The following is a 25,561-nucleotide window of genomic DNA, read 5'->3' as shown; positions in this document are numbered from 1 at the left end:
AGATTGAACCACCACATCCTGAATGTGATAAGCATCCGCTCCAGCACTTAATAGGATTGTCCCTAAAGAGACCTGATTTGCCCTTGAGTGTGTCTGTCCTCTGTGGATGCTGGAGAGCCACCCACAGTTGGTGCAGGGGTGCTCCTGTGTCTGCAGCTACGTGTGCTACTTCTCATCTTCACATGGAGTACCTGCATACCTACCGCACTAGAGTCAGCAAACATTAGTTGGACTTCCCTTTGTAGCAGCTCTTTGCAGACAACAGAGTGCACAGCCTTCCTTGCTCTTTTCCATTCATTCTTTCTGTTTTATAGTGTTTTTATTTTTTTTCAGCCTTCTCCAGTATATCACTGTCATCGGAGTTGTTTTACTCACCTTTGAGTTATAATATACGAATACACATACAACCAAGACCTTTGGACCATTGAATTAGCATTCTTCTGCCCTATGGGGCTCCTTCTTTTCCCTTGGGATTTGTTTTCTGCCTATTTTTGGAGCTACGACTCTGGCCTGTATGAATTAAGGTTGCTCCTTAATTATGAATTCATTCATAATCCTCCTCCTCCATAAAATTGCATGTATTTTTACAGAGGGAGAAGAATTTAAGGGACATAAACATGGGTTGGAAAGGACCTCAAAGATCATCTAGTTCCAACTCCTCCAAATACGGGCAGAGACACCTTCCGCTAGACCAGGTTGCTCTGAGTCCCATCCAACCTGGCCTTGAGCACTGCCACAGATGGGGAGTATCAACAGCTTCTCTGGGCAGCCTGGACCAGTGCCTCACCACTCTCACAGTAAAGAATTTCTTACTAACACCTAATCTGGATCTACCCTCTTGCTGTTTAAAGCCATTCCCTCTTGTCCTATGCCTTTGTTAAAACGTCCCTCTCCAGCCCTCTTGCAGCCAGCCCTTTTACATACTGGAAGATGCTGTAAGGTCTCCCTGGGGCCTCTACTTCTCCAGGCTGTACAACCCCAGCTCTCTCAGCCTGAGATACAAGAGGAGCTCAAGCCCACTGATCATCTTCATGACCCTCATCTGAAGTCATTGCAACAGGTCCATATCCTTCTTGTGCTGAGAGACCAAGAGCTGGATGCAGTATACCAGGTGGGATCTCATGAGGCCATCACCTCATGAGGTCCCATCACCTATTCAATTTGAGAACAATGTGCTCCAGGGGCTGCTGGGGTGGCTTGTCTCTTGGAAGAGCTGTTTCCACACCCTGTTCAGATTTTCCTCTTGACCTTTAGGATCTGATCCTCCAGGCTCTTAAAACTTTGGAAGGCCTGGGGTACAGGATGTGGCTATCTTGCAGAAATACCAGATGGATGTGCAGCCTGGGATTCAGCAGGGATTCAGCAGGGATTGGTTTATCTTGCTGTAAATAAATAAGGGAAATTAGTGAACTATGGTTTATGATTACTTTAAACGAGAGATTTCTGTTTTATCTCTACAATACTGCTGCCACTTTTTAATTGTAGCGAAGATACACACATAGTGTTGCTGCAGATATGCCAAGGGACACATGCACTGAAAACTGGGATACAATGAGGGGATTCACAGAAATTAGCACCAACCAAACAGTGAAAAAAATCCTTCATGTCTGGAAATAAGATATTGCTACACCACAAAGCAAATCAGCACCCATTTGGCATAGAGAGTACCGGGGAGCAGGGTCAAATACTGGAACATCAACAGTGTGAAACTCCAGAGCGGTCTTGGCCATGACCATGGCCCAGGGTAACCAGAAGTCTCCTCAGCAGAGGTTCAGGAGTTAGCCTCGACCAGGGACTAATAGTAATAGTAGGAGGTCTGCAAAGTTGTTTGGGAAGCAAAGCTAAAAGTAGGGAGATGGCCAGATGATGCCAGCTGGCCCCAGGACCCAAAGGTGAGCACTGGTGCCAGCTCCTCAGCACAGGTGTAGCCAGGAGAGGCCAACAGGCGCCACAGCCATCAGTGATTTGGCACCCACCAGTGCTGTTCATCAGCTCCTTGGCCCCGTTCTGGGCCATAATTTTTTTACGCCCTAAAGAGCAGCTGGCACCTCCACAGGTGCCAACAGGTTTCTGCTTCAGCGAATATCTGTTAAGGTGTAAAGGAGATGTATCTGGGCCAAGGATGGAGGATGAGACACAGAAGGATACCAAAAAGCTCTGAATGCTCAGTCTAAGTGTAGGCATATTTCAGGTGTATAAAAAGTTATGGTGTACAAGCTGTGGGCAAAAACATGTAAACACAGCCCAGTGAACATAACAAGGGAGAATATTAAAGAATCTCAGTAAGTCTTTTTGCCAAGTGCATCATGGTTTCAAAGTGACTGTGCCTTGCACAGACTGAAGGAGTAACAGATAAGAGGGTTTTTAATCCATCTCTTACATGAGCTGTGAGAAGACCAACCAGGTGAAGCTAGCTTTGCACACGAGTAGGAGAAAACCTCTGTGGAATCTGATGAGGTTTAGTGCTTGATGTCTACACAGGCATTTCTGGTCTCACCCCAAGTCACACCTCCTGATGCAGTAAAGAACTGTGGTTCTAGGTCCTCTCCCCACCCTTTACCTCACTCCCTGTGTTCCCCCTTTATCATTGTTACATCCCTCACCCAGAAGGTACCTAAAAACAGCAGTACACTTGAATTGTCATAGATGAGGTCTAATACTTTGACTTAGATTAAAATATCCTTCATAAAGAGACTAATTTTTGCCTTATTTTCCAGCAGACATATTGCTGAGTTGTATCTTTTAGGCACACCTCTAGGTACAAGGGATCTATGTAATAATCTGTGTAATAGAGCAGTTCTGAACTCACAGCTCTGCCCAAGCATGGCCAGAAATCTTCAGAATGAGGCCTCTGATCTGCATGTTGATGATTGCCCAGGGAAAATTGAATGGACTTTGAAACATTTGTCAAGGCTCACAGTAAAGATTCAAGCAAAAGGATGATTTGCAGCAAAAAAATAAATTTTCCCAAGCAAATCAACCCTTCCACCAAAAGACACTTTTTGGGAACATGGGATTGAAGTTGAAACAAAATACCTTGTTAAAAACAGTTATGAAAGAACTCATCTAGTGCTTGAAATAGCTGGCCTTGCTGTACTTCCACCAATTGTTAGACCATATCAGGTGCAGGTGGATGGTTTTGCTTGGTTAAATCAACATGGTTGTCTTTGTAACGCTGGCCTCCATGGAAAGAAACTGTGAACAGGCTCACAACAGAGCTGAGCTTTCATGAACTGCAGCCAAGTGACACTTAGGTCTGAAAGGGGACAGGGAAATGGAAAAATATGAATTTGAGGATTAAAAAGTCATGGTAGGCTCACATGTTCTTAGTCTGAGTCCTGTTTGGGGTTTGTCATTGTTAACTTGAGTCCTGATTTCTCTGTGTAGAAATATGATCCAGAAGAGAAATTCTGGTTTTGAAGTTCAGTCCCATGAGTAATGCATGAACTTTTCAACTTAGCACTGGTTTTCAAACACTAACTGCAAGTTTGCAGTTTTTCATCAGAACCAAAGGAAAAAAGCAAAACATAATTTGCACAAAAAGTGTATTAAGGCTGTCACAGCAGAGCACAATAGGATGGAGCTCCTTAGCCCCACACTCACTATGTGAATGATATTCACATTACATTAATAGTGAAGGGAAATGAAAAAATAGGGAAAAAATAATCTCTGCATCAGTGTGTAACTGTGCTGTATTTTATAGATGAATGATGATGCTTAATGGCTTAGAATAAAGCAAGGAGCTCAGGGTTCCCACTGAATGTCAACATTTAGGGCTGTAGTGCTGTATTTTTGATGTAATTCGAATCTGTGAAGGTCTAATTCACCCATGCTTCAGCCCCTGAAGTGAGGAGGAGCGTGAGTGGGGTCACAGACAGAGTAAGAGCAAGTCAGTGAATTTAAAAGAAAAATAAGATCAATAGATCAGAACATGTGGTTAGATCCTCATGAACGGTTCCTCTCTCTGCAGCACTCAGGCTCAATGGATTCATAGATGTAAACTGCTTTGAGATTTCAATGGGAGAAAAAAGCAGGTGTCAAACACTGTTATTTACACTAAGTAATTGCATAAAGAAAATCCCAGAATCAGATCTTTGTTCTACATTCACAAATGTATTCCCTTAATGATTTCTTTTCAAGCGTTTCCATCTATAAATAGGTTTGTAAGTTTAAGAGCTGGAAATAAGCCACCAGCAATAGTGACTGAGTATTGTGAGAAGGATTTCTTGTTTTTGTGTTGGGTAAGGGGCTAGGCTAAATCAGAGTGGAGCAGACATGCTGAAACCAGCCTATGCCTGTTGGGAAGGAGATCAAGGGCTAGGATTCATTGAGGAGAGGGGGCAAGGAATGAAGGGAATAGGGAACAAAAGCAACACAAAATAATTGGGACTAATATGATAATACATGTTAAAGTTTTTTTTTAAAATAAGCAGAGATAACAATGAAAAGTCCTTGCCTAGCTAAAAATAGTTATAGGTTATGTAAACAGAGGAAAAACACAGCACATGGACTTATGCTGTAGGAATTTCTTGATGCAAGTGGCAAGGGATTCTGTTTCTCACAGCTAAAAAATGTTTCATCACCAGACACTGTCTTTGCAGCAATGGGCCAGTACAAGCAGGAGCAGCATGTGAGAAGTGAGTGGTTGTGATGGAAATCAGAGGAAGAGGGTCTGCTGAAGGATCTCTTCCCTAGCCAACAATTTCTGAGTGCTCTGCTTGCCTTGCCAACTCCACAGACTCCAGATACTAAACTCAGGACATCATCTGCTGGAGCAAGCCAGCACCTGGAAGGCATATAGCAGAATCCTGAAGCATACAGCACACTACTGGTGCTTCTCCCAGGAGTGGAAGATAGGCTTTAGGACTTGGAACATTTTACCCTTATTTGACAGGAGCTTTGTAGCTCCTCAAGGTCACAATTTTGTGAATTGTGAATTTAGTAGAGAGTAATCAGCCTTTCCCCATGCAGGGAAATGTTTATTCTCATGTTATAACTCACAGAACAAAGTAACTGTGTCACCAAGGACGTTTTTTAATGAACTGTGCTAGCAAAAATAACTCTAATAATCTCTAGCATCTTGGATGCATACATTTCTCTGGCCTAAAACTGCCTGAAAGGGACTTCAAAACCATCCTCCTCCAGCATTGGTCACAACAGTGGAGGGCTGAGTTCTACAAAATGTCTCAGACTCCACACCCAGTGTGACTCCTATTGAAGACACCAAAGTAGCTTTAGTGATGTCAGCAGGAGCCCCTCTGTTCCAGCCTTTGGTTCGCCATCCACCTTCTCTGTCTTTCAAAAGTATCTTAAATGAAATTTGCACTTAACTATCAGCTACATTATAGGGTTCCCTATGCATTGCACCAGAATTCTGTCTCTCAGTAGAACAACCAAATTTGTTGCTTGTGCTAAGAGATACACAGGGGCCCAGGGAGGCAGGTAGAGGTTGTGGGAATTAGACAGCAGTGGGATGAAATAAGTGAAAGCATTTATTTCCCAGTTTCTTCCTTTCGAGCAATGATCAGTTAATAAGACACATACCAGGCTCTTGAATTATTTTAATCTTGGAAGGTCAGAGTTGCTTTTTTAGCCTTTAAATACAGAGAACAGAAAAGATACTTGCCCCTATAGCCTCATGCAGTGAGTCCACAGCAGAGGTGGGGATGTCTCTGAGCATCCTGCTCCTGTACAGCCAGTCTGTTCCCAGTCCCTCTGTGGTCTTGTCCCACAACACACAGCCAAACTAACCTGAGGCTGGGCTTGGGGGTAACAAACCAATACAGAGGGCAACCTCACTTCATCACATCATCTTTGAGTATAAAATGTATAAAAGCTACATTCCCATCTTCTCTCAGGGGCTTCCCGAAGTGCTGCTGTCCCCTACTAGAACTGAGGTCCGCAGAGAGATGCAGGTGCCAGGCAAGCTGTGAGACGGGAAAGAGGCAGGCGAGGGATCCTCTGCTGCAGGCTGGGAAAGGATTGCAGGGGGAGATGCACTCTGGGTGCCTGGCTGCTGAGGATGGCGCTACGTGGGCACACACGAGAGACTGACAGAGCAGGCAGAAACTGTGTGAGGAGCGGCTGCCGACGTGTTTGCACACACGGGCTGGTTACTCCCTCTCAGAGCCGCCGTGGGAGGCCGGTTTGGCTGAAAACCACTTCTCACTGCTGAGTCACCCCTTGCTGCTGATACGCTCCCCGATCCCAGGCCCCTTCGAGGATGGTGAAACAAACGTTCCAGAAGTGCTTTTGAAAGGTAGAGTGGAAGTGAAGAAATAAAGTCTGAGTTCTTCTCGGGATGGGAAAGGCAAAGAGGGGGGTATGGAAAAAGATAAAGCCATTGGACTTCACAAATTTGGGTGATTCCTTCTTTGGATCTAGCTTTTGAATCACCAGTGTCTGGTCTCATTTGCTGAGAAGTTGAAAACCACCAGCTTAAGATCCTCAGATATTCAAGTACCTTGGAAAATCGGGCCAATTGGATCAAAATTGCTGTGCCTTTATGGAAACATGGGCTCTGCACATTATAGTAGAAGCCTGTTGTCAGTAGACTCAAACTTACACTTACCAAAAAGAAAATGCTTGTACTTTCTCAATCATCAGAATTATAACGTAGATTCAGAGCTACACTGCTGTTGGAAAGGGCATATAAAATGAAATATAGCATACATCCCACTGGGTAACACATTCCTTAATGGCATTTTTAAAGCATTTCATATTGGCAATAAATTGGAGAGAGAGGGAGAAAAGAGCACAGCTTCTCTGAACATGGAAAACAAAAAAATTAATTATCACAAGAGCTTTTCACTGATGTGGGCTGTGGCATCATGCTATCTGCTGCTCAGAGCAGACACTGTTTCCAAAATATACACAGCCCAAATACAGCAGAGCAAAACTTGAATAACTAGTAATGATCCCCCAAATTTAAAGATGTTGCCAACTCCCTATGGAAAGGGACACCAAAAATAACTAAATCTGGATCACTGGAATATTCCAGTTGTCCCTCAAATAAACAACCTCTGTAGCAACCTGTGATTTCCAACAAGTTCCCACTGAAGCTACAAAGGTCTGTTCATGGTGCCCAGTGATATATGACACTGTTGATCCCATTTTCAGGATGAGTAGGGGGTATTTATTTGTTGTTACTCCTTGAAAGAAGGATGTGCTTTATCACAAAAGAATGGTGAATTTCACAGGAGGGTACCAGGCTCCGTTCAGCTGTGATAGAAAGGTCAGCATTGAGCAGGCAGTGGTTTTTCTACAGCCCTGGAAATGTTTTAGGACAGTATTTAAACAAGGTGAAATTCAGGCACCATTGAAGCTGATTCCAAAACTCCTGTTGACTTCACCAGAGCCAAGCTTTCCCCAAAAGAATCCCTATGAATATTTTAAGTTGCTGGAGCTTTACTTTAATAGCAATGTTTTCCCCATGGAACTAGAAATAGAGAGGAAAAAAGGGGAAGTGAAGTCATGTTGGAGAAAGAGGAATCAAAGCTTCTTTCCCCCATCTCTTTCATAGGAAGATGCTCCTGATTACCCTCAGAAGTCTCTCTGCTCTCCTCTTCCTTTTGCTCCTACAAGTCTCATCCCTTCAAAGCAGAGGAGCCCATGGGCAGCCTGAGCCTGGTAATATTCCACTTCTTGCTCCGTGGGATCAGCCAACAGCTTAACAGCGTCCTGCTTCCTTGTCCACCTTTATACTTAGTCACAAAATGTTGACAAGACAGAAATGTGATGGCTTCACTGCATCCACAAGTGAAGAAAAGGAAATGACTTCTTCTTTCAAGTGAGTCCTGCTGAAGGGCCAGCTTACAAATGGGCTGAAGTGGGGCTTTAGCTGAGGTACCTAAGACTCATCACCAAATCCCTCAGTATGTTGTAGGCAGTCAGTGCTGAAGAGGGAAGAAACCTGACAAGCTGTATCTCTGACAGTCTGTTTCTCATTAATGCCTTACCTTTAATTACAAATAATCAGAGCCTGACTTAGTCCCCAAACAGGTAACTTCTTTCTCCTTTTCAAAATGTTATTGATTACAAACTGTGATTAGATGGCTTTGCTACTGTAGAACTGGCAAGGTCTCTGATTTGATTCCAGAGTCAACCTACAGCCAAGCTGTTCACAGCCAAACTGTATGTGAAATAAAAGCAATTTTCCTATTTTGGTGAAAGCTATTTGCTATTTCAGTCAGAGTGATAGTGCTTTGAGAGAATGTGGTGGCAGGAGTTTCAGAGGATGTTTTGCCAAGAAATCACCCATCGGAGAAAGCTGCTTGGAGCAGTACACCTTGCCTCTCCTCCCATTTTATCTGTTTTTAATCTATTTTTTTTCCCAGGAAGTCATCATTCCTCCAGCCTGGGGAAGGAGGGAGTGCTGCATTCATGAGAGCAGCAAAGAGAGCCACTGCTCCCAGCGAGCTCCTGCAGACACACTGCAGCAGGTGAGCAGCAGCAGCACTGTCTGTCTCTGTGAGCAGATCCCACCAGCCAGCTGATGGTGATTTCCTGCTTCTGGGACGGGCTGGAGCAATTGGTTTGTAATCCAATTGAATTTTGGCCAGAATGCAGCCCAGGAGACTCACTGCTGAACCATTTCACTTTGACAGCTGGCAACGATTTGTGGAGCACAGCAACGCCTGCTGAGCTCTGTGCTCAGAGGTGGATGCAGGCTTTCACAGAGCTTGCCAATGGGAGAGACACCTGCTCCTGCCTCCCAGCTCCCACCTGGAGATAAAACCCTCAGTGTCTCTCGAGACAGAAATTCTCCTGTCACTTGTGAAATGCAGGAGCCCTGGCATATAAAACATCCCTTTTCCTTTTTTATTTCTCTGTTTTGGCCATTGCAGAAAATAATTTTATAAAAGTCTGCTTTCGTTTCAAGGACTACACTAAGTTCAGAGCCTTACTGCAGATCAAGGCATGGACTTTAAATCAATTAAATAATGCAGTGCCGTATCTACAAAATCCTCATTATCAGATTTCACATACAATATGTTGTTATCACAATAGACAGTTCCTCCTCCCGTCATTTGTAAGTGGGAGACTTGCCATCAGCACCAATAGAAAGTGCATTGAATACTGAAGAAATAAAATAGCAACCTGGCAAAATATGGCTCAGGCATTACATAGACTGCAATGGTATAAATAAACACTCACATCTTGAAAAAATAATGCTCCAAAATCTCTGTTTTATTGGGATATCAGAGAGACAACTGACACAGTGTTTCAAAGAGCTTATGCTGCAGCAGCTGTGCACATACTGTGCCCTCTGTGTTTGGTCCACGGAGGAGCAGGATGACCAGATTTCACAACACAGGCACAAACCATCGTTCCTCCTTGGCACACTCAGCTTCTTGCCTGTGATGGAGGCATGGGATGGAGAAGGAAAGCAAGCACAATGAGTGATCACAGTGGGAGAGAGATAACAAAACCTGGAAGCATATTTCCTGTTTGGTACCACTAACTCAGATTGCATTGGCAATCAATGAGTGATTAATGCAAGGGAATATTACTGTGCTCCTTTTAAAATTACTTCATCTAGCTGCATTAAATTCATAAATAAAAATGGGGGAATGGAACATATCTACTGTGCTAGCCCTGATAAATATTTCAAGTGCAATGCTTGCCATCTTTGCATTTACTTATTACTTGGAAAGCTCAGTACCTTTAAGAATAAAGTTGCTGAATTCAACTGAAAGTTAAACTCATGGCAGGTGACAGACAAATCAGTTCACTGACTTCTCATATTACTTTATTTTTAATCCACTGGTGCCTCTGCAATGCTATGCAGTGGATTTTGTATGCAGAAGTAAACCATCTACACTTTTCAATGAGGTACTCAAATCAACAATTTGAATAGAACAGCTTCTAATAACACCCTGCCCCTCAAAAAAAAGCCAAAAAAAAACCCAAACAAATGAACAAACCCCCCCCCCAAAAAAAACCAACAAAAAACAAATACAAAAACAAAACCAAAAACCATCCACAAAATCCAAATATAGTCTATACTGCCAAATCATATATGTCTGCTTAAAACAGCCTCCAGACCTACATCTCTGATCACATTACACTGTCTGCCTCTGCAGCCTGGGGAAGATGGGCCCTGCAATGTGTATGGAGAGGTGGGCAAGGCAAGTCAATTCCCAGCTTCAGGAGCCATTTGTGGGAAAGAGGGAAACAAAAGATTCAGCTTGTTTGTCCTGGGGCAAGCTTCACCTCAGTTTGGTTCTGCTCAGCTGAAATAAAGTTGTTTGGCTCTGGGCAACATGAAGCCTTTCCCCAGAGTAGCAGGGCACCGAACTTTAGGGCTTTGTGTCCTCTGACAATCTCCACAGAAGTCAGCTGAGCACTGGCTTTCAAGGCTGCCAGTCTTCCTTTGGGGGAGTCCAGCCTCTGTCCCTAACCACACAAGTGCTCTGAAGTCTTCAGGGAGCAAGAAAATATCCTGTATACACTTGATTCTTGGGGATCTATTCTCAAAACCCAATCCTGTTGCCACACAGCTTTGTTACTCTGACTTCACTCTGTGTTAGAGGATTTGGCCCTGGCAAGACTGTGGATGTAGAAGAAAGATCAGAGGTTAATCAGAGGTCAGTGAGGGAGGAAAAATAAGTGCCTTGAGTTAAAACTGAGGCTGACATTTCCCCAGACCAGTCCTTGTCACAGTCCCTCCATTGGCAAGAGCCCTTCAGGAAACACTGCTATTTTTATTATCTCAAAAAGAAAAGCAGCAGACAAAGATCGTAGGCCAGGGTTCTCAGAACTCATCTCCTTTTGGCTTCCCCCTTTTTTAGAAAAAGATGTCTCCTGCAGTCAGGGAATCCTTTACTTCTCAAGATGGTCATCTTTACAGCACTGGGTTTTTTAAATTCTAAGAAACTGTTAGGCTCCAGAGTTGTATTTTTATATATCTTGAATAAGGCTGCATTGTTTCCCTTGGCTTCTGCATTATTCACTTACTGCCCTACAAATCCTGCTGAGTGGATTACAGTATTTATTGCTCTGCCTTGCAGTATTTTCTTCCCACTTATCTGAACAACCTTGTCTGCAAGATAACCTGTCAGTAGTGGTCTCTTCCATCATATGTGGCTGAACAATCGTTTCATGCCACCAAACACAAAGCCAAAACCACACCATCCATCCTGCTGGATAGACACCACCACAGCTCTGGTGCAGCACACAGGGGCAGCTGAGGCTGCAGCAGCATTCTAATGAAGATAGGAAACCAAGGGATGGAGTGTGAGCACTCTGGTCCGAATGATTCATTTCAGGACACGCAGAAGTGGCGTGGAGGAGCAGAGAACCAAGCCTGTGGCCCCACATGGTTCAGAGCAGAAGGGAGCGCAGGGATTTTATTCAGAGCAGTCAGTAGTGCACCAGGTTCAACCAAGGAGTCTCCAGGCCCAGGCAGCTCTTCTCCTTGGTGAGAAGGTGGCAAGGGAGTACAAGGTGGCAAGGGAGTACAACACCGTGCTTCATCCTGCTGCAGGATGCTGAGTCTTCTCAAGGCCTCATGCTGTCACACGAAGCAAACCAGGAGGAAGAAGTTTGCCTTCTGGGATCTTCTGCTGGTGTTGCCCTGTAGTCCTCTACAGGAAGACTACAAAGATGAACATTCACCTTCACTGGTGTTCCCACATATACCTTTATACCTGATAATTTCTTTAGAGAAAAAAATTGGATTTGACAATGTAATTTGATTCTAGTGAAATTTCAGAGGCAATTAAAGGCTTTAGCTTCTTTTCAATTCCTCTCTAGTAGACACTAGCAGCTATAAAGACACTTTAAAATTATCCACTATACTGCTCATAATGTCAGAAGCATTAAGGTTGGAAAAGACCTCCAAGGTCATCAAGTCCAACCTTTGACCAATCACCACCTTGTCAAATAAATCATAGCACTGCCACATCCAGTCATTTCTTGAACACTTCTAGCAATGGTGCCTCCACTGCTTCCCTTGACAGCCCAATCCAATACTTAACAACCCTTTCCATGAAGTTCTTCCTGCTGTCCAACCTGTATCTCCCCTGGCACATCTTCACACTGTGTCCTCTTATCCTGCCACTCATTGCCTGGGAGAAGAGCCCAGCCTCCACCTGGCCACTCCTACAGGTCGTTGTAGCAATAAGGTCTCCCCTGGGCTCCATTGATCCAGGCTAAACACCCCCAGCTCCCTCAGCTGCTCCTGGTGTGACTTGCTCTCCAGACCCCTCACAGCTCCGTTACCCTTCTCTAGACACACTCCAGCACCTCAATGTCTTGAAGTGAGGGGCCCAGAACTGGACTCAGGACTCAAGGTGCATCCTCACATGCTGGACTGAGTGCCCTGTTAACACCCCTGGAGTGCAACAGGAACATCTCAGGTGGCTGCTGTCAGGGGCCTAGGCTTGCTCTCGCTCCAGGCTCCACTCTTTAGCTCATAAATTGCTCTCCTTACTCTCTGTTGACATACTATGGCACACATGGAGGGGATGCAAGGAAAGCACAGAGTGGAGATGGCACATTTCTCTTCTCTTAAGGACAGCGTATGTTAGAAATGTGTCAGGATTCCTGAGTTAAAGAAGCATAGTGAGATGTCAGGGAAGGCAAACAGAAGGGGAAAATTAAGGCAACAGATTTCCCTGGGAAACTCTGTTTTGCAGAAAAATCATTGGAGGAAAATGCTATTCTGATTAACATTAATTTGTCCCTCTTTTTCTTTTTTTTTTAATTTAATCTCCAAGGCAGGATATAGGGCAGAACAGAGACCAGGGAAATGGCAGCCCCGTTGCTGAGCCAGCGCTGCAGCAGAGCTGATGGAGTATCTGGGTCAGCATGCAGCAATTCTTTGCAGATGACTGAGACCGACAGAGCCGAAGGCCAGCCTTGGCAGTAGAGCCAAGAGCTCCTTTTGTAAGTGAGGGGATGTAAAATCTGCTCCCCCTTTCAAGCAGCATTTGCAGGAGGGAACCCCATGCTGCAGCCTCTGTCATCTGGAACTAACGCCCGTCGGCTCTGCTCACCCATCCCTGCTCAGCAGAGCACAGGCTGGGAAATCAGCGTTGCCATGGGATTCGGCTACAAAAGGCCAAAAGATGTGGATGTCAACCAAGTATCCAGATATACAAGGAGGGTATTTGCCACTCTAACTAAACCTCATGTGGAAGCTCTTCTCTAAGAAACAACATTTTGTGTTTTTACTCAAGAGAGCAATGCCACAGGTTACCTGGAGACAATTTTTTTGTATTTTTAATGTCCTCACTTAGCTTTGAAGATCTTTGTGCTTCAGGCAGGTTTTAGGAAAAGCTCATTCATGCATTCAAACATTTGGCTACTTTTTCCAAATATCCTGCTTGGCCTAATGAGAGACATTACCTTTGCTGACAGCTGTAGTGCCCTCAGAAGAGACACAGCTTTGAAGACCAGCACACTGCCCACTGGGCTTACACAGATCATGCATCATGGGATCTTTCTTCTTTCTGCTTCTGTGCCTCAACCCACCGGGACAGGAGCATGAAAGGATCACTGCTTTCCTTATATATCATCCCTGATCATCAGTAAGACTGGCAGCTGTCTCTCAAGATTTGTGCTAAACCCTTTGTTAGAGGTTGATTCACACAGCCTAGCCTTCAAAGTCAAATGGCACTGTTAGATCATCCTGTCAGGTAGCAGAGGCCATCAGGATTTGTGCTGATTTGTATTTTGTTAAAACATGTCCTTCAAAAAAGGGTAGTTCACTCTTGATTTGATACCACAGAAGAGGGAAGATCTGTTTTTCCCTTGTACTAACCAAAGTTTAGGAAGTCATTCAGGAGATTTTTTTTTCCCCAGATGTTGATTTTGTTGTTGTCATTTTTCTGATGATCTTGATTCCTGGCAGAATACATCAAGTTTTGTGCTCAGGACATAAACTGGTAAAATGTGATGCCAGCCAGCTAACTAACCTGCCTTGCCACTCAATGTTTAAAGACACAATATAGAAGTGCCTGATTTTCAGCAGTAATATTGAGGAAAGGTCAAGGCCAAGAAATGTCTGTGTTTCTAGAATAACAGCAACTGCTTCTGCATATGCTTGAAAGTAGGGTGGATATTAACACAAGGATTTTCAGGAAGTAGCTATTTACTACTGGAATTTTGGATGACAGCTGCCACATTATAGGTGTTTATCTAATAATATTCACCCTAATACTGGTATGCTTTGTCTGAACTAGTCAGCCTAATGCAGATCACTCCTTTGTTTCTACCATAGCAGAACTTGCTAGAATAGCATTTTTTATTATGAACATTTCTGCTTAAATCCTTCATGTTCTGATGTTGGATACTTTCCTCTTCAAACTGACAATATAGGGCAAAAGACAAAAGGATCTGGAACAGAAAACACTTATTTAGTGAGTAAATAGTATTGTATTCTTTTTATATGGACACATAGAGGTACAGCGTTTGACAAGGCATAAGGATTCACACCAATCTCAGACCTGTCCATGCACTTTTTCCTTGGTCCATAGAGATGACCTAATAAATTAAGTGCAGGGATGGTTGTTCATAGCCTGAGTGATACAGAGACATATAATGCATGTAATAATATGATGCATGAGCATATAATGCACATTTAATTGTATTTATTTAGTGTCCATGGTTACAGTCATGTGACTTTTGTACTTTTTTCACATTGTAGACATGTTACATTGAAAAACTGTCTGACCATCACTAGCTCCTGCATAAGTATATACCCATGAGGGGTTAGCAGAAAATAAGAAGGCAGGGAGGACCTCCTGTAATCTCTGCATCCTGTTGAGGCTTCACACATCTGCTTACTAAGAAAATAAAAGCTATTATGTTCCCAGACACATTAAGTTAGAGTCTTCTGGAGTCAGGAGTATTGCAATCCACGTGGTAAAACTGGTACAAAATGGTGCTAATCAAAGGCTTGGAAAGAAGATGAAGGGAAGAGGCAATGAAGCTGTGACTACCCACTATTTTGACTGTTGAATCTGCACTATTCATAGTAACACACCAACTGTATCTATCCAATTGCAGTAATGAGTGATAGCTCACTACTCAGCAATTAGGTTTTCCCTCCCCACCTCTGCAATTAAGGTCATAACCTTTTCTATTTACTTTTGGGATGTGGTAAATTAGAGCTTTGGCTTAATTACAAAAATTCATTAAAATAGTCACACAATGGCACCATTCATGGCTGTGCTTGTCCTTCCTTGCAGTATGTCCTTATGTCAGCTCTCATTGGTTTTAGTCCCAAATTCCAGTACATGCTAGTCTGCCTGTATTATCTGGATCAGTAGACTAGATTTTTCTTTTTGTCCATCTTCTTTGATTCATTGGAAGGGCTCCTCTTGTTTCTAATCCCTCTGTTTCTTTTTTTTTCTTTTAAGAAAGTGTACACTAGCAGGCTGTCAGCATGATCTGATGTCCCCAAAATGCTTTCTGGCCACAGAGTTTGCAGTAGAACTTTAACCTGGTCTCACAGCAGAGACCTCTGCATAACAATTTCTTCTTACTGACATCCCAGGTGTCTAGGTCTGGAAAAGAGGATTAGTGCTCTTTTCCTCAGAATTTCAAAAATTAAACAGAACTACAGAGATAGGAGGAAGAAAGCCTGACTATTCCCCAGTTACACAGAGTTGGGAGTCTGCCCATTGAAATAAGTTTACTTTTTTTTTTTCCTAAACCATTTCTTTGTGAATGTAGTGCTTGTTTTAAAAGCTGGATATATGAACTGGCAAAAATTAATATTTTCTTTTGTAGGAGAAAGTGTTGCATTATGTTTCACATGACCGTGTCCTGAGGTGGTTCAATGTACTGACTTCTGTGCATACCAATAAACACAGATCTCAGAGATTTCAGGAGTAGTGATTTACTAAAAATTATTGCTTGATGGGAAGTACAGAAGAGCTCAAATTCATTTATATAACACCTGAAAAGAGAAATGGCCAACAAAGGCTTGGACTAATATATGTGCTGGAGATAGAGTCCAACAGGCAACTCAATACATATGTGTAATTATCCTGAAGTCAAAGTTGATGTTGCTCTGAAGATGAGGACATGAGATATTTGCAAAAGTGACACCTATTATAGGCTTTATTTCTTCAGAGCATTTAAGCATGTGTGTAACTGCAATTATAACCTGATTTTTTTTTTTTTTTAACTTACTGCTTGACTACACAGGTGCACTCAGGAAATTGTATCCAAGTTAATTTAGGGCATGACTTCAAGATGTGTCAGCTGAAAGGCTTTAAACTGTAAAAGGGAGGCCTGGTTTTGTGGAGTGAGTGTGTCCATGCCAGAACTTGATATAAGGTGATGAAGCCAGTTTGAACAAGTGTTCAGATCAACAGTTCCTAAACCTGTGTTGGCTGCAGATGAGAAACAAGAAGGTATCTACTGGGGAATGAGCGCAGGAAGGGTTATACAAGCTGCCTCTTCTTTGTGAAGCACAAAGAGGCAGGGTGCTCCTCTGGGCCAAAATGATCTTTCCTTGTAGGCTTAGTTTTCAGCCTAATCAGGTGCCATGGATGCCTGCCTGAGCAGGTGCTGGTGACATGGATGGAGCAGGAAGGAGGCCATGGATGGGAGGTGACTGTGGAAATACACTGTCTGTGCTACTGCAGACTTGCATGGGATGAAAGCACTCACATAACCTTGGCCATGGGACCCCCCTGGCCTTTTACTGAGGTTGATCATGGAGGAGATTTAAAAGCAATGACGGGAACATTGCTTGGAAGGACGTGACAGACCTGAGCTCCTTTTCTGAATCTGCCAACCTCAGATGGCACATGTGAGCAAAGATATCCCACCTTCCCACTACTGCAAAATGTGGCCTCTCTGTAAAGCCCTTGATATAATACACAAACCCCAATTTCCAGATGTTGTGCCTTGCACGGAGATACCTGGGGGCAGGACTTTTTTTCCCTATTTGTTGGTGAGGGGGATATGGAAGACAAGTTTAGTCCCTTAAAAATAAGCATCTTGTCCTCTATGTGCCCTGAATAAATGGCATCCCACATTGAACTTTGCTGAAAAAGGTTTTTTTTTTTCCTTCTGAGAAAAGCTGAAAATGAGACCGCATTGATATTTTGCTGCAGAGTTGTTGCCTGTAGGTAGGCTTTAGATGGAGCTGTTCTATGGAAATCAATCCTGGTAAAGCAATAACAGCTGTTATTTTGCCAGCACACAGCAAACAGAGACAATTGCAGAGGTACCCCACTACAGCAATGCTACTTGGTAATTTGAAAACAATGCATGACATAAAATAACCCAGATAAAGCTGGGGAACCACAGCATTTTATTGTTATTTCTCCTGTTCTGAAACAGCAGACTGTAAACACACACTCATGAAAAAAAAGGGAATTATCCTTCACCTCTATGTATGGGCAGTGAATAATATAATATTTATAATGCTGTTGGGACAGCTGTGTGAAATGGATTCTGTTTGGTTTGCTCTATTTTTCATCAATTCCTTTTGTCATCCTTCTGGCTGTGCTGCCTGCTATCCTACCTCTCTGTCCAATAAGGCACTGCAAAGCGAGCTCATCTACTTCCATGGACAGAGCAGGATTGTACCCTGTGAACACCTTGAGGACTGGAGGGATGTGAGATACTCCATTTCTTGGAAGCTCTTGGGCTCTTTTTTCTTAATCTATAAATAGGAAAACATCATCATCCTTCAAAATATAAATCATTATTAGAAAGCCTCAAATGGGGACAGAATACACTGGTTTCAGAAAAAAAGAAAGTATTCATTTGCTTCTCAAGTTTATTGATATATTTTATGAAGGCTCAAGGATGAAAGATTCTAAGGCAATATAATGGAGTATTATAATATTAATTTGCATCAATTTCTTAAAGAGATAATTCAATTATATAGTTCAGCCTTTAGCAACCTATTCTTTTAAAATCATATCTCTTTTTGAACTGTCAACCACTTGAAGGAACAGCCCTTGATTCTTTCTTGATTGTAAGCTAGATGAGGCAATTTTTCCTTGGGGAATAACATTAGCTAAATTAGGAACACTGTAATTTAAAGGTGATTAAGTACCTTTTGTGATTATTGTTCTAAGACTTCAATCTGATAACACTTAAGTGCATGTGTAATCTAGTCTTCCACAGGGCTACTCTCATTCATAAGTGGGTTTAAATCCTCCTAAGATCAGGACCTAAATAAGCACCACAGTTAAACCTTTTATGGCACATTGACAGAGAATGTATTTGTTCTGATTGCAATGACATTTCACACTTGTGCTTGGTGCATAAACAATAGGAATGCTTTTTAAAATTGGGATTTTCATTTTACAGAAGGAGGAAGGAAGGAACAGGAATGCGAATGGATACATTCTGGTCAAAAGACAAGTCTGCTGGAACACCTGGGAACACACTGTGGACTCCTGACCTTCATGCATTTGTGTCCAGCTCTACTTTGCTCCAGCTCTACTTTGTGCCTTGGTGCTCAGCATGGGAGAAGCAGCAGGAACCATCCAGGCCAGGCAAAGTGACCAAGTCATTGCTCAACCTGCCCACTTACGTCTGGAGAAATTCTTTCCTAACCATCAGTCTTCTTGGGGTTTCAGTGAAATTTTTGTCAGCAGAGCACCCAACGTGTTGAAGGATGTCAGAACATGGGCTACTATTGCACCACTGACAAATTTAGGGCTGACATCTGTTGGGGGCTGCTGAGCAAGATGCACTCAGCCGACCCATTGTCAAGAAGTGGTGCTGGCATTTGTCCATGCACCAGGATATTTTACAGAATGTCATCACTTGGTAATGAAATGCTCCCTGGTAACGATGGCTCACAAACACAGAAATAGCCTTTGCCCATAATAAAGTTTTGCAAATAATGCTTGCAGGAAGTGATTTGCTACGAATCAATCAAGCAGATCCCAGAAATAATGTGGCAGATGGTAACCCGACATTACTGCAACATCACCAAACTACTTCTTACTCGCACTTTAAACAACCATTTGGACTCAGGTCTTTAAAGAAAAACGTTCACTCTCACTCTACAGCTGGTTGAAGCTGAATTGTCACCCCACAGAAAATTCTATCCTTAGAAGTCAGTAAAAGGCAGGATAAAATTAAAAGTCTGAAATATCCTTCAATGCAAAAGAAAAAAATATTCAGTTATCGAGACTCTATTTTGACGCCTTCAGGCTATATGCCCTTTCTTTATTTTTAGCTATGTTAGGCTACAAACAAATACAAATTTTAAATATAAAATTAACACAATCTTTGTTCTAAGTGATATATACAAAGAAAATTTAACAAAATAGATTTGAAAATGTTGGAAAGAACACACATCTTCCTGTTTGCATTTTGATTTTTTGTCCTATGAATATAAAAGTTTGTTGAAACCATCATGTCTCCATTTTTCATGCCCTAGAACCTTCTGACAGAAAAAATATTCCACCTGAACAGTTTTGATTAGGTCTCTCTAGGTTGTGACTGGGTACACTCAAGTTACAATGGTTTTAAAAGTTACTCATTGTGACGTGCACTTTCTTATTTGCAAGGTAAAATCCATTATCTTACATCGTACGCCTAAATTACTTGTTATAACTGATTGAGATTTAAAATTATTAATTTTCTTTTTATACCTGCATATTCTTTCATCACTGTATGAAGACTTGTTGCATGCCACAGAACAGGCAGCCCTGATTTATTTACTAAAGTATCAATGCACTCCTTAAACAACAGCTTTACTTGCAGAAGATTTTTCACCCTCCTCTCCCATGTGCACCGCTGCATTCTGAAACCTTTCTAGAAATGAGGTTAGCCGAGCCGGTGTTTGCACTAAAACAAGGATGATCCCAGAAATGGGGTGGCTGAAGAAAGCAAAGTAGGCCACCAACTTTCCCTGCCGGATTGCTGGCTGTGCCTGTGTCCCACAGGAACGCTGTCACGCTGGTTATGCGACAGCACCTGGAGCTCGGCCTGAGATGAGCAGTGTCATTATCACGAGCCGCTGGGGACATTTGCTGGCTCGTCTTTGGGAGTGAGGGTCATGCAGAGCTCCAAATGAATCGCCTGCTCAGACCCATGCGGGTCAAAGCAGAGGGAAATTGCTGCCACAGGCTGTGCTGCCATAGCCCTGCTGAAGACAGGGCACCTGTCCAGCCCTTTCCCTCAGAGATAAGTAACACAGAGGATGCAATCCCTCATGTGCACCTACCCAGGTACTGGCTGAAATCAAGCAAAAGGCACTGGCTCTTCTTGGGCAGAGCTTGTAAGACAAATTTTAATAGCTTGAATTCCTAAATTTCCGTCTCAACAGTGGCTGTTCGTGCAGCACTGTGCTTATGAACGGAAAACCCTTGCACCTCTTTCAAGGTCTAAGGCTTATTCTTCTGTACATCCACGTTCCTGGTTCTACAGCAGTTTGATACTAAAACACGTAGCAGCACAGCCCGTGCTGTTCCCTCGGTGTGCGATTTTCCCGGGATGAGCAGCAGCTGGACCTTTGGAGCTCTGCACCCCAAACCGTGCGGGCAGCGCTGCATTTACACCAGCGGAGGGTTCGGACCCTCGGTGTGCTTGGTTGAGCTGCCATGTGCCGGTGTCACACACGTGCAGGGTGTGGCCACCGCATGTCTGCGTGCGGAAACAAGGGATTTTGACCACAATGTTTCATAAAATCTGGCAGAGTTAACGTGCAAAGTGAATGACTTTAAAACCCCACGTTTTATACAACCCACTCTCACAGTCTTGCCTATCGTCTGGCATTTGTGGGAGAGGATGAATGAGCAGCCTCACAGCTGCTGCCGGCTGCACTCCCCAGGCTGCAGCTTTGCGAGGCCTCTCGGCTCGGTATCGGGGGGTTCAGGCAGACGCTTGTCACCAGAAACAGCCGAACTTCGGCCATTTCGGCGAATGTCACCAGAATAAAACAGTTTCTTTGCCGAATGCTAAACATGCAAGTCAGCTTCTGCACTGAAGAACGGGACGGGATCGGGTCCAGCCGAGGCCGCCCCGTCGGCAGCGGGGCGCGAACCCGCGACCCCGGGCCCATTGCCCGCGCGGGGCCAATCGGCGGCCGCGCTGGTGACGCGGCGGGGCGGGCGGGGCGCTGGGCGCGGGGCCGGGCGGGGGCGGGCGCTGCCGCCGCGGGAGCGGCACGGGCGGGCGGAGCGGGCTGTTCCCGGGGAGGGCGGGCAGCGGCTCGGGTGCTTTGGCTGTAGTCTGGTTCGCGGGGGTTGCCAGAGACCCACTCCAGGCTGCTCCACGAAGACCCGCTTGACACTCGATCCCTTTTTATAGACACTGATCTTTTGCCCCCTCGTTTTTTGGGGTGCGCTTCGCCCAGCGCCGCGGGCGCCCGCTGCCCTGGGCGCTGCCGTGCCGGGAGGCGCGGGGGGCCGGGGCCGCGATGCGCAGAGATGGGGCCTGTGGCTGCTCCCGCAAGGGCTCGTAGTGCCCGCTCGGCGCTGAGTGCCCGGCTGCCGGGGAGGTGCGTGTAGGAGAGAGGCGCCAGTAGCGCTCGATTTTATCCCGTTGTAGAGGTGCAGGCAGACAGGGGTTCAGGTGTGTTGTTGGGGTGTATTTTATTTTTCCTCTCGTTGCCTACATCAGCTTGTTTGCCCCTTCTCCTCTTTTTTTTTTTTTTTTTTTTTTTTTTTGGGGGTGAGGTGGGAGCCCGGGGTGTCTGATTTTCCTCCAGCTGAGCAGTGCAGTTGCAGCGGTAGCGGTGAAATCCTGCTCCTCCTGTGAGCTCGAGCCAGGAAAATGGAGGCTGTGATAGAGAAGGAATGTAGTGCGCTCGGAGGGCTCTTCCAGACCATCATAAGCGACATGAAGGTAAGAGGCTGAAGGGTGTGGGGAAGCACAGAGGAAGCGTCTTCCCACCTGCCCCGGCGAAACTTCGCCCCGGGCGGTGCAGCCGCATCGGGGGCTGGTGGCGGCGCGGCCTCCCCGCGGCGCTGGGGGGACGCTGCCCCGCGGCTGGGTCGGCGTCCCCGCCGCGGGACCAGCCTGGCAGAGAGGCTCCCTGGCTTCACACCCAGGGCTTGGGGCTTGCGAGTTGGTTGTAGGATACCACCCCTCCCTCCCTCCTCCTTCCGTCTTTTCTCTATTTGTCCTGCTCAAACATGCAAGCTGTTACCTTGCACCAGGGTCAGCGATTTGCCTCTTTATTTTACAAATATTTTTATTCTCCTATTTTCTCCCCTGGTGTGGGCTGTCAGATCGGTAGCAGAATGAATGCAGCGGGGCGGGAGCGTGGTGCGGAGGAGCCGGGCGCGGAGCATGTCAGCCGTGGGGTGGGGCTCAGAAGGGCAGTGTGAGCGTTTCGGTGCCAAGCTGATGGGCGCGATGGAAAAAAATCTTTGCCTGGAGATGCTCAAAAGTTGATGTGTGCCTGAATTAAAATTGCGGCTCAGTCGGTTGTGTGGTATTATTTTCACGCTGTATGTGCTCGTGGAGGTGGCATTTCCTTATTTCTATGAATGGATGCAAAGGTTTCAGATCCAGGGGTCTCTCCACCAGCCACCAGAAACCTGACTGTGCTGATCCCGTCTCTGCCAAAGGGTCCCTTTGAGAGAGGCGCTCCCACTCTATCCTTGGCAGCCAAGGGCACTTCTGCAGGGTTTTCTTTGGGTGAGCGGGTGCCTCCCACCCTTCTCTCGTGGAAGTAAATAGCGTAAAAGCGTTGCTGTGTTCTGCCCGTCATGTCTCCCCCAAACCCCAGGGCTGGAGGCGCCCAGCCTCCGGCACACGGCCGTACTGCAGAATACTGCAGTGTTCCCCTGGACAAGGGCAGCTTGTCTTCCTGCCAGGGCCGACTGGGAAGGATGCAGTTGTCGGGAGATGTTGAGGGACGTGTCAGATAATGGGGACTGCCGTAATTTAAAGGCGGCAAGCGTGCATGCTGTGCTTTTCCCAGCCAGGGCATGGGATTTCTCTGGGTGTTTTAATTCAGGCAGGGCTGGTGAGCAGCGAGGGCTGCAGGAGAAAGAGCTGCCAGGTAGTATTGGAGGACAGGGTCTGCTCTAAGAAGGAGCCTGGCAGAGGTGAATGGCTTCTAGTGTATTTTTTTTGGGAGGGTGGAGAAGCTGTTAGCACTAGAAGTTATTTTTTGGCAAATGTTCATATGCACTTTCCTCTCAACATATCTTAGGAGACATTTAATTAAAAACGTGGCTTGTCAAGAGCAGGCAGGTTGCAAAGAGGAGGGGGGAGTCTGTGTATATCTGTCAAGATAATGCTGCAGACCTGGCAGTGGTGGTCCTCAAGCTCTCAAACCTCCTTGGATTTTTAATAATGACTGCACTTTAAAATAAAAGAACCCCCCCCAAAAAAGCAGGAAACGATCACAAATCCTGGAATAATTTTAGTGGTCAGTGCAGGGAACAGGCAGGAGATGTTCTGTTCCAGATGAAATGTGGTTTTGGGTTTCATCACAGAGGTACACCGAGTATGTTTATTCTTTCCTTCTTTTCATAAGTGATGCATTTGGTTTTTCTTGCTCTTAAGCCAGTGGGCCTCTGTGTGGATTCATTCTACATGGGAATGCTGCTCATCAGAAAACATGTTGACATGAGCGTATGGAGATGGGCACAGGTGTGAATATTTTTTTCTTAATGCTCCATAGTAGTGGAACCTGTTTTGTGAAGTGGCAATTACTGAAGGGGGAGGTTTGGAAGGAATCACTGCAGATCTTTAGCAACATGGTGGTTGTTATGATTAAAAAAAATCTGCTCATTATTTAGCATGAGTAGAACAAAGAATTTTTACCTCTAGTTCGATTTGATGCAGCTGATGCTGTACTACTGAGATGCACTAGGATTTTTTGTGAATTGTGCACAAAGGAGCACAACAATTTCTGAGGAAAAGTAGATATTTTTTGATAGTTAACCAGAACCTTTCAACTAATCATACCTTTAGTAGTAAAGTGAAAATTAGCATTTTAAGTGCTGTTTCACGTAGTCAGATCTGCGTGGGCAGGCTTCTGGCAGGATCTTGGAGATGTTGCGTAGGGGTCTGCCCACGCATACCCAAGTGCTCTATCCGTGCCTGTTTCTCATCGCAGGCTGTGATCAAGGCCCCACATGCCCTGCAGTGCTGAGGGATTTGATGCAGCATCTGCCTTTTTTTTAACCAAATGGTTCACAGGTTCTTTTATCATATGTATTGCTCTACCTTAAACTTTGTTATAAAGATGGTAGGGTTAATCAACAGCTTCAATTACTCTGAAGTCTTGCCAGTGGATGCAGATGGGTGCTGCAGCTGAGGTGATGAAGATATAGTACATGTGGACTGATTTTTCTCTTTGTTCACAGTAAAGCAGAACTGGCTCAGGTGTACCTGTTAATTTTGAGCTCTGCCTGGTTTTGACAAGGTTACAGGAACTGGAATTACAATTCTGATCAATGTGATTGTTTCCATTTGTCTCCATATACTGTGTTAGATTTGAAACTTCATATGGACAATATATGTCAGTGTGACTAACACATCCCATTTTTTGACAGCAAGATTGTGTCTTGCTGCCTGAGGTCTCTTGAATGGCACTTAATGTTTTCTCCATAAACCCCAAATTTCTCTCCACCCTTTAGCAAAAATATTTTTGTGTCTAATACTCAACAAAACCTGCTCCAAAACAACTCAGCATAAAGCTAAGTGATTTGGAGAAATGATGTTACTTAGTAAATGTAAGAACAGTTAATAAACATCCCATTTGTATTGCACATTGTTGTACATCACAGAATATTCTGAATTGGAAGGGACTCACGAGGATCATTGAATCCAGCTCTTAGCAGTGCACGGGACACCTCAACAACCTCACCATGCGCCTGAGTGCTTTGTCCAAATGCTTCTTAAAATCTGTCAGGTTTGATGCTGTGACCACTTCTGTGGAGAGCCTTTTCCAGTACCCAAACACCCCCTGGGTGAAGAAACTTTTCCTGATATCTATCCTAAACCTCCCCTAACACAGCTTTGTGCTGTTCCCTTGGGTCCTGGCACTGGTCACCAGAGGGAAGAGATGCCCGTCTACTTCCTCTTGTGAGGAAGCTGTAGACTGCAATGAGGCTGCCTCTCAGTCTCCTCTAGGCTAAACAGAAAATCTGGAACTTCATTTCCCTGACAAGGGAAGTCCATTTTTTCCATGCCAAACAACGGTTAGATTTGTTGAGTAATATGGTGGTGTACATGATGACAGGGTTGTTGGTGTGAAGTCTACAATGGGAACTGTACTTGGCCGTTGTACTCTAGAATTGGATTTCTGCGCTTTGAGATTTCAGGACCTGATTAAAGAATCATAAAGGTGGGAGTGTGTGTGCCCATCCCATCCTTATTTTGATCCATTGTCACAGCCCTGATGTTTCCTATGATACATCACTGAGCATGTGGCATTACTATTTGTTACACCCTTATGCAAGATCTTTTTCAAAGCAATCAAAGTTTATAAAAACAAAAATAAAATGTGTCTGTCCCCTTAGAGGATTAGTCCTGTGTGCTACGTGCAGACGCTGTGCAACTTGTTTTTGAATGCGGCGAATTTTCTGTAGCTCCCTGTGGGAAGGGAGTATTTGAGCTGAATGGTTTGTAACTCATTTCTTGCAATTGAGAAACGAGATGC

At 44.5% G+C, this 25,561-nt stretch overlaps 1 protein-coding gene across 12 annotated transcripts in view; it reads left to right on the top strand.

Annotated features, from left to right (window-relative positions):
* The first annotated feature begins 21,162 nt into the window (after window positions 1-21,162).
* The window catches only part of MTSS1 (MTSS I-BAR domain containing 1), a 127,952-nt gene continuing 123,553 nt past the window's right edge, over window positions 21,163-25,561 (top strand). For 10 of the 12 annotated variants that reach the window (XM_053977070.1, XM_053977021.1, XM_053977052.1 and 7 more), the window contains exon 1: window positions 21,163-21,783. In XM_053977070.1, coding sequence (XP_053833045.1) covers window positions 21,712-21,783 — 72 coding nt within the window. In that variant the 5' untranslated portion in view covers window positions 21,163-21,711. The remainder of the gene's footprint in view (window positions 21,784-25,561) is intronic. The other 2 variants (XM_053976993.1, XM_053976984.1) reach the window with 2 other exon arrangements.

Source organism: Vidua macroura, chromosome 1, assembly GCF_024509145.1.
Source record: "Vidua macroura isolate BioBank_ID:100142 chromosome 1, ASM2450914v1, whole genome shotgun sequence".
NCBI classification, from domain to species: domain Eukaryota; kingdom Metazoa; phylum Chordata; class Aves; order Passeriformes; family Viduidae; genus Vidua; species Vidua macroura.
This window is presented reverse-complemented; position numbering and strand designations above follow the sequence as displayed.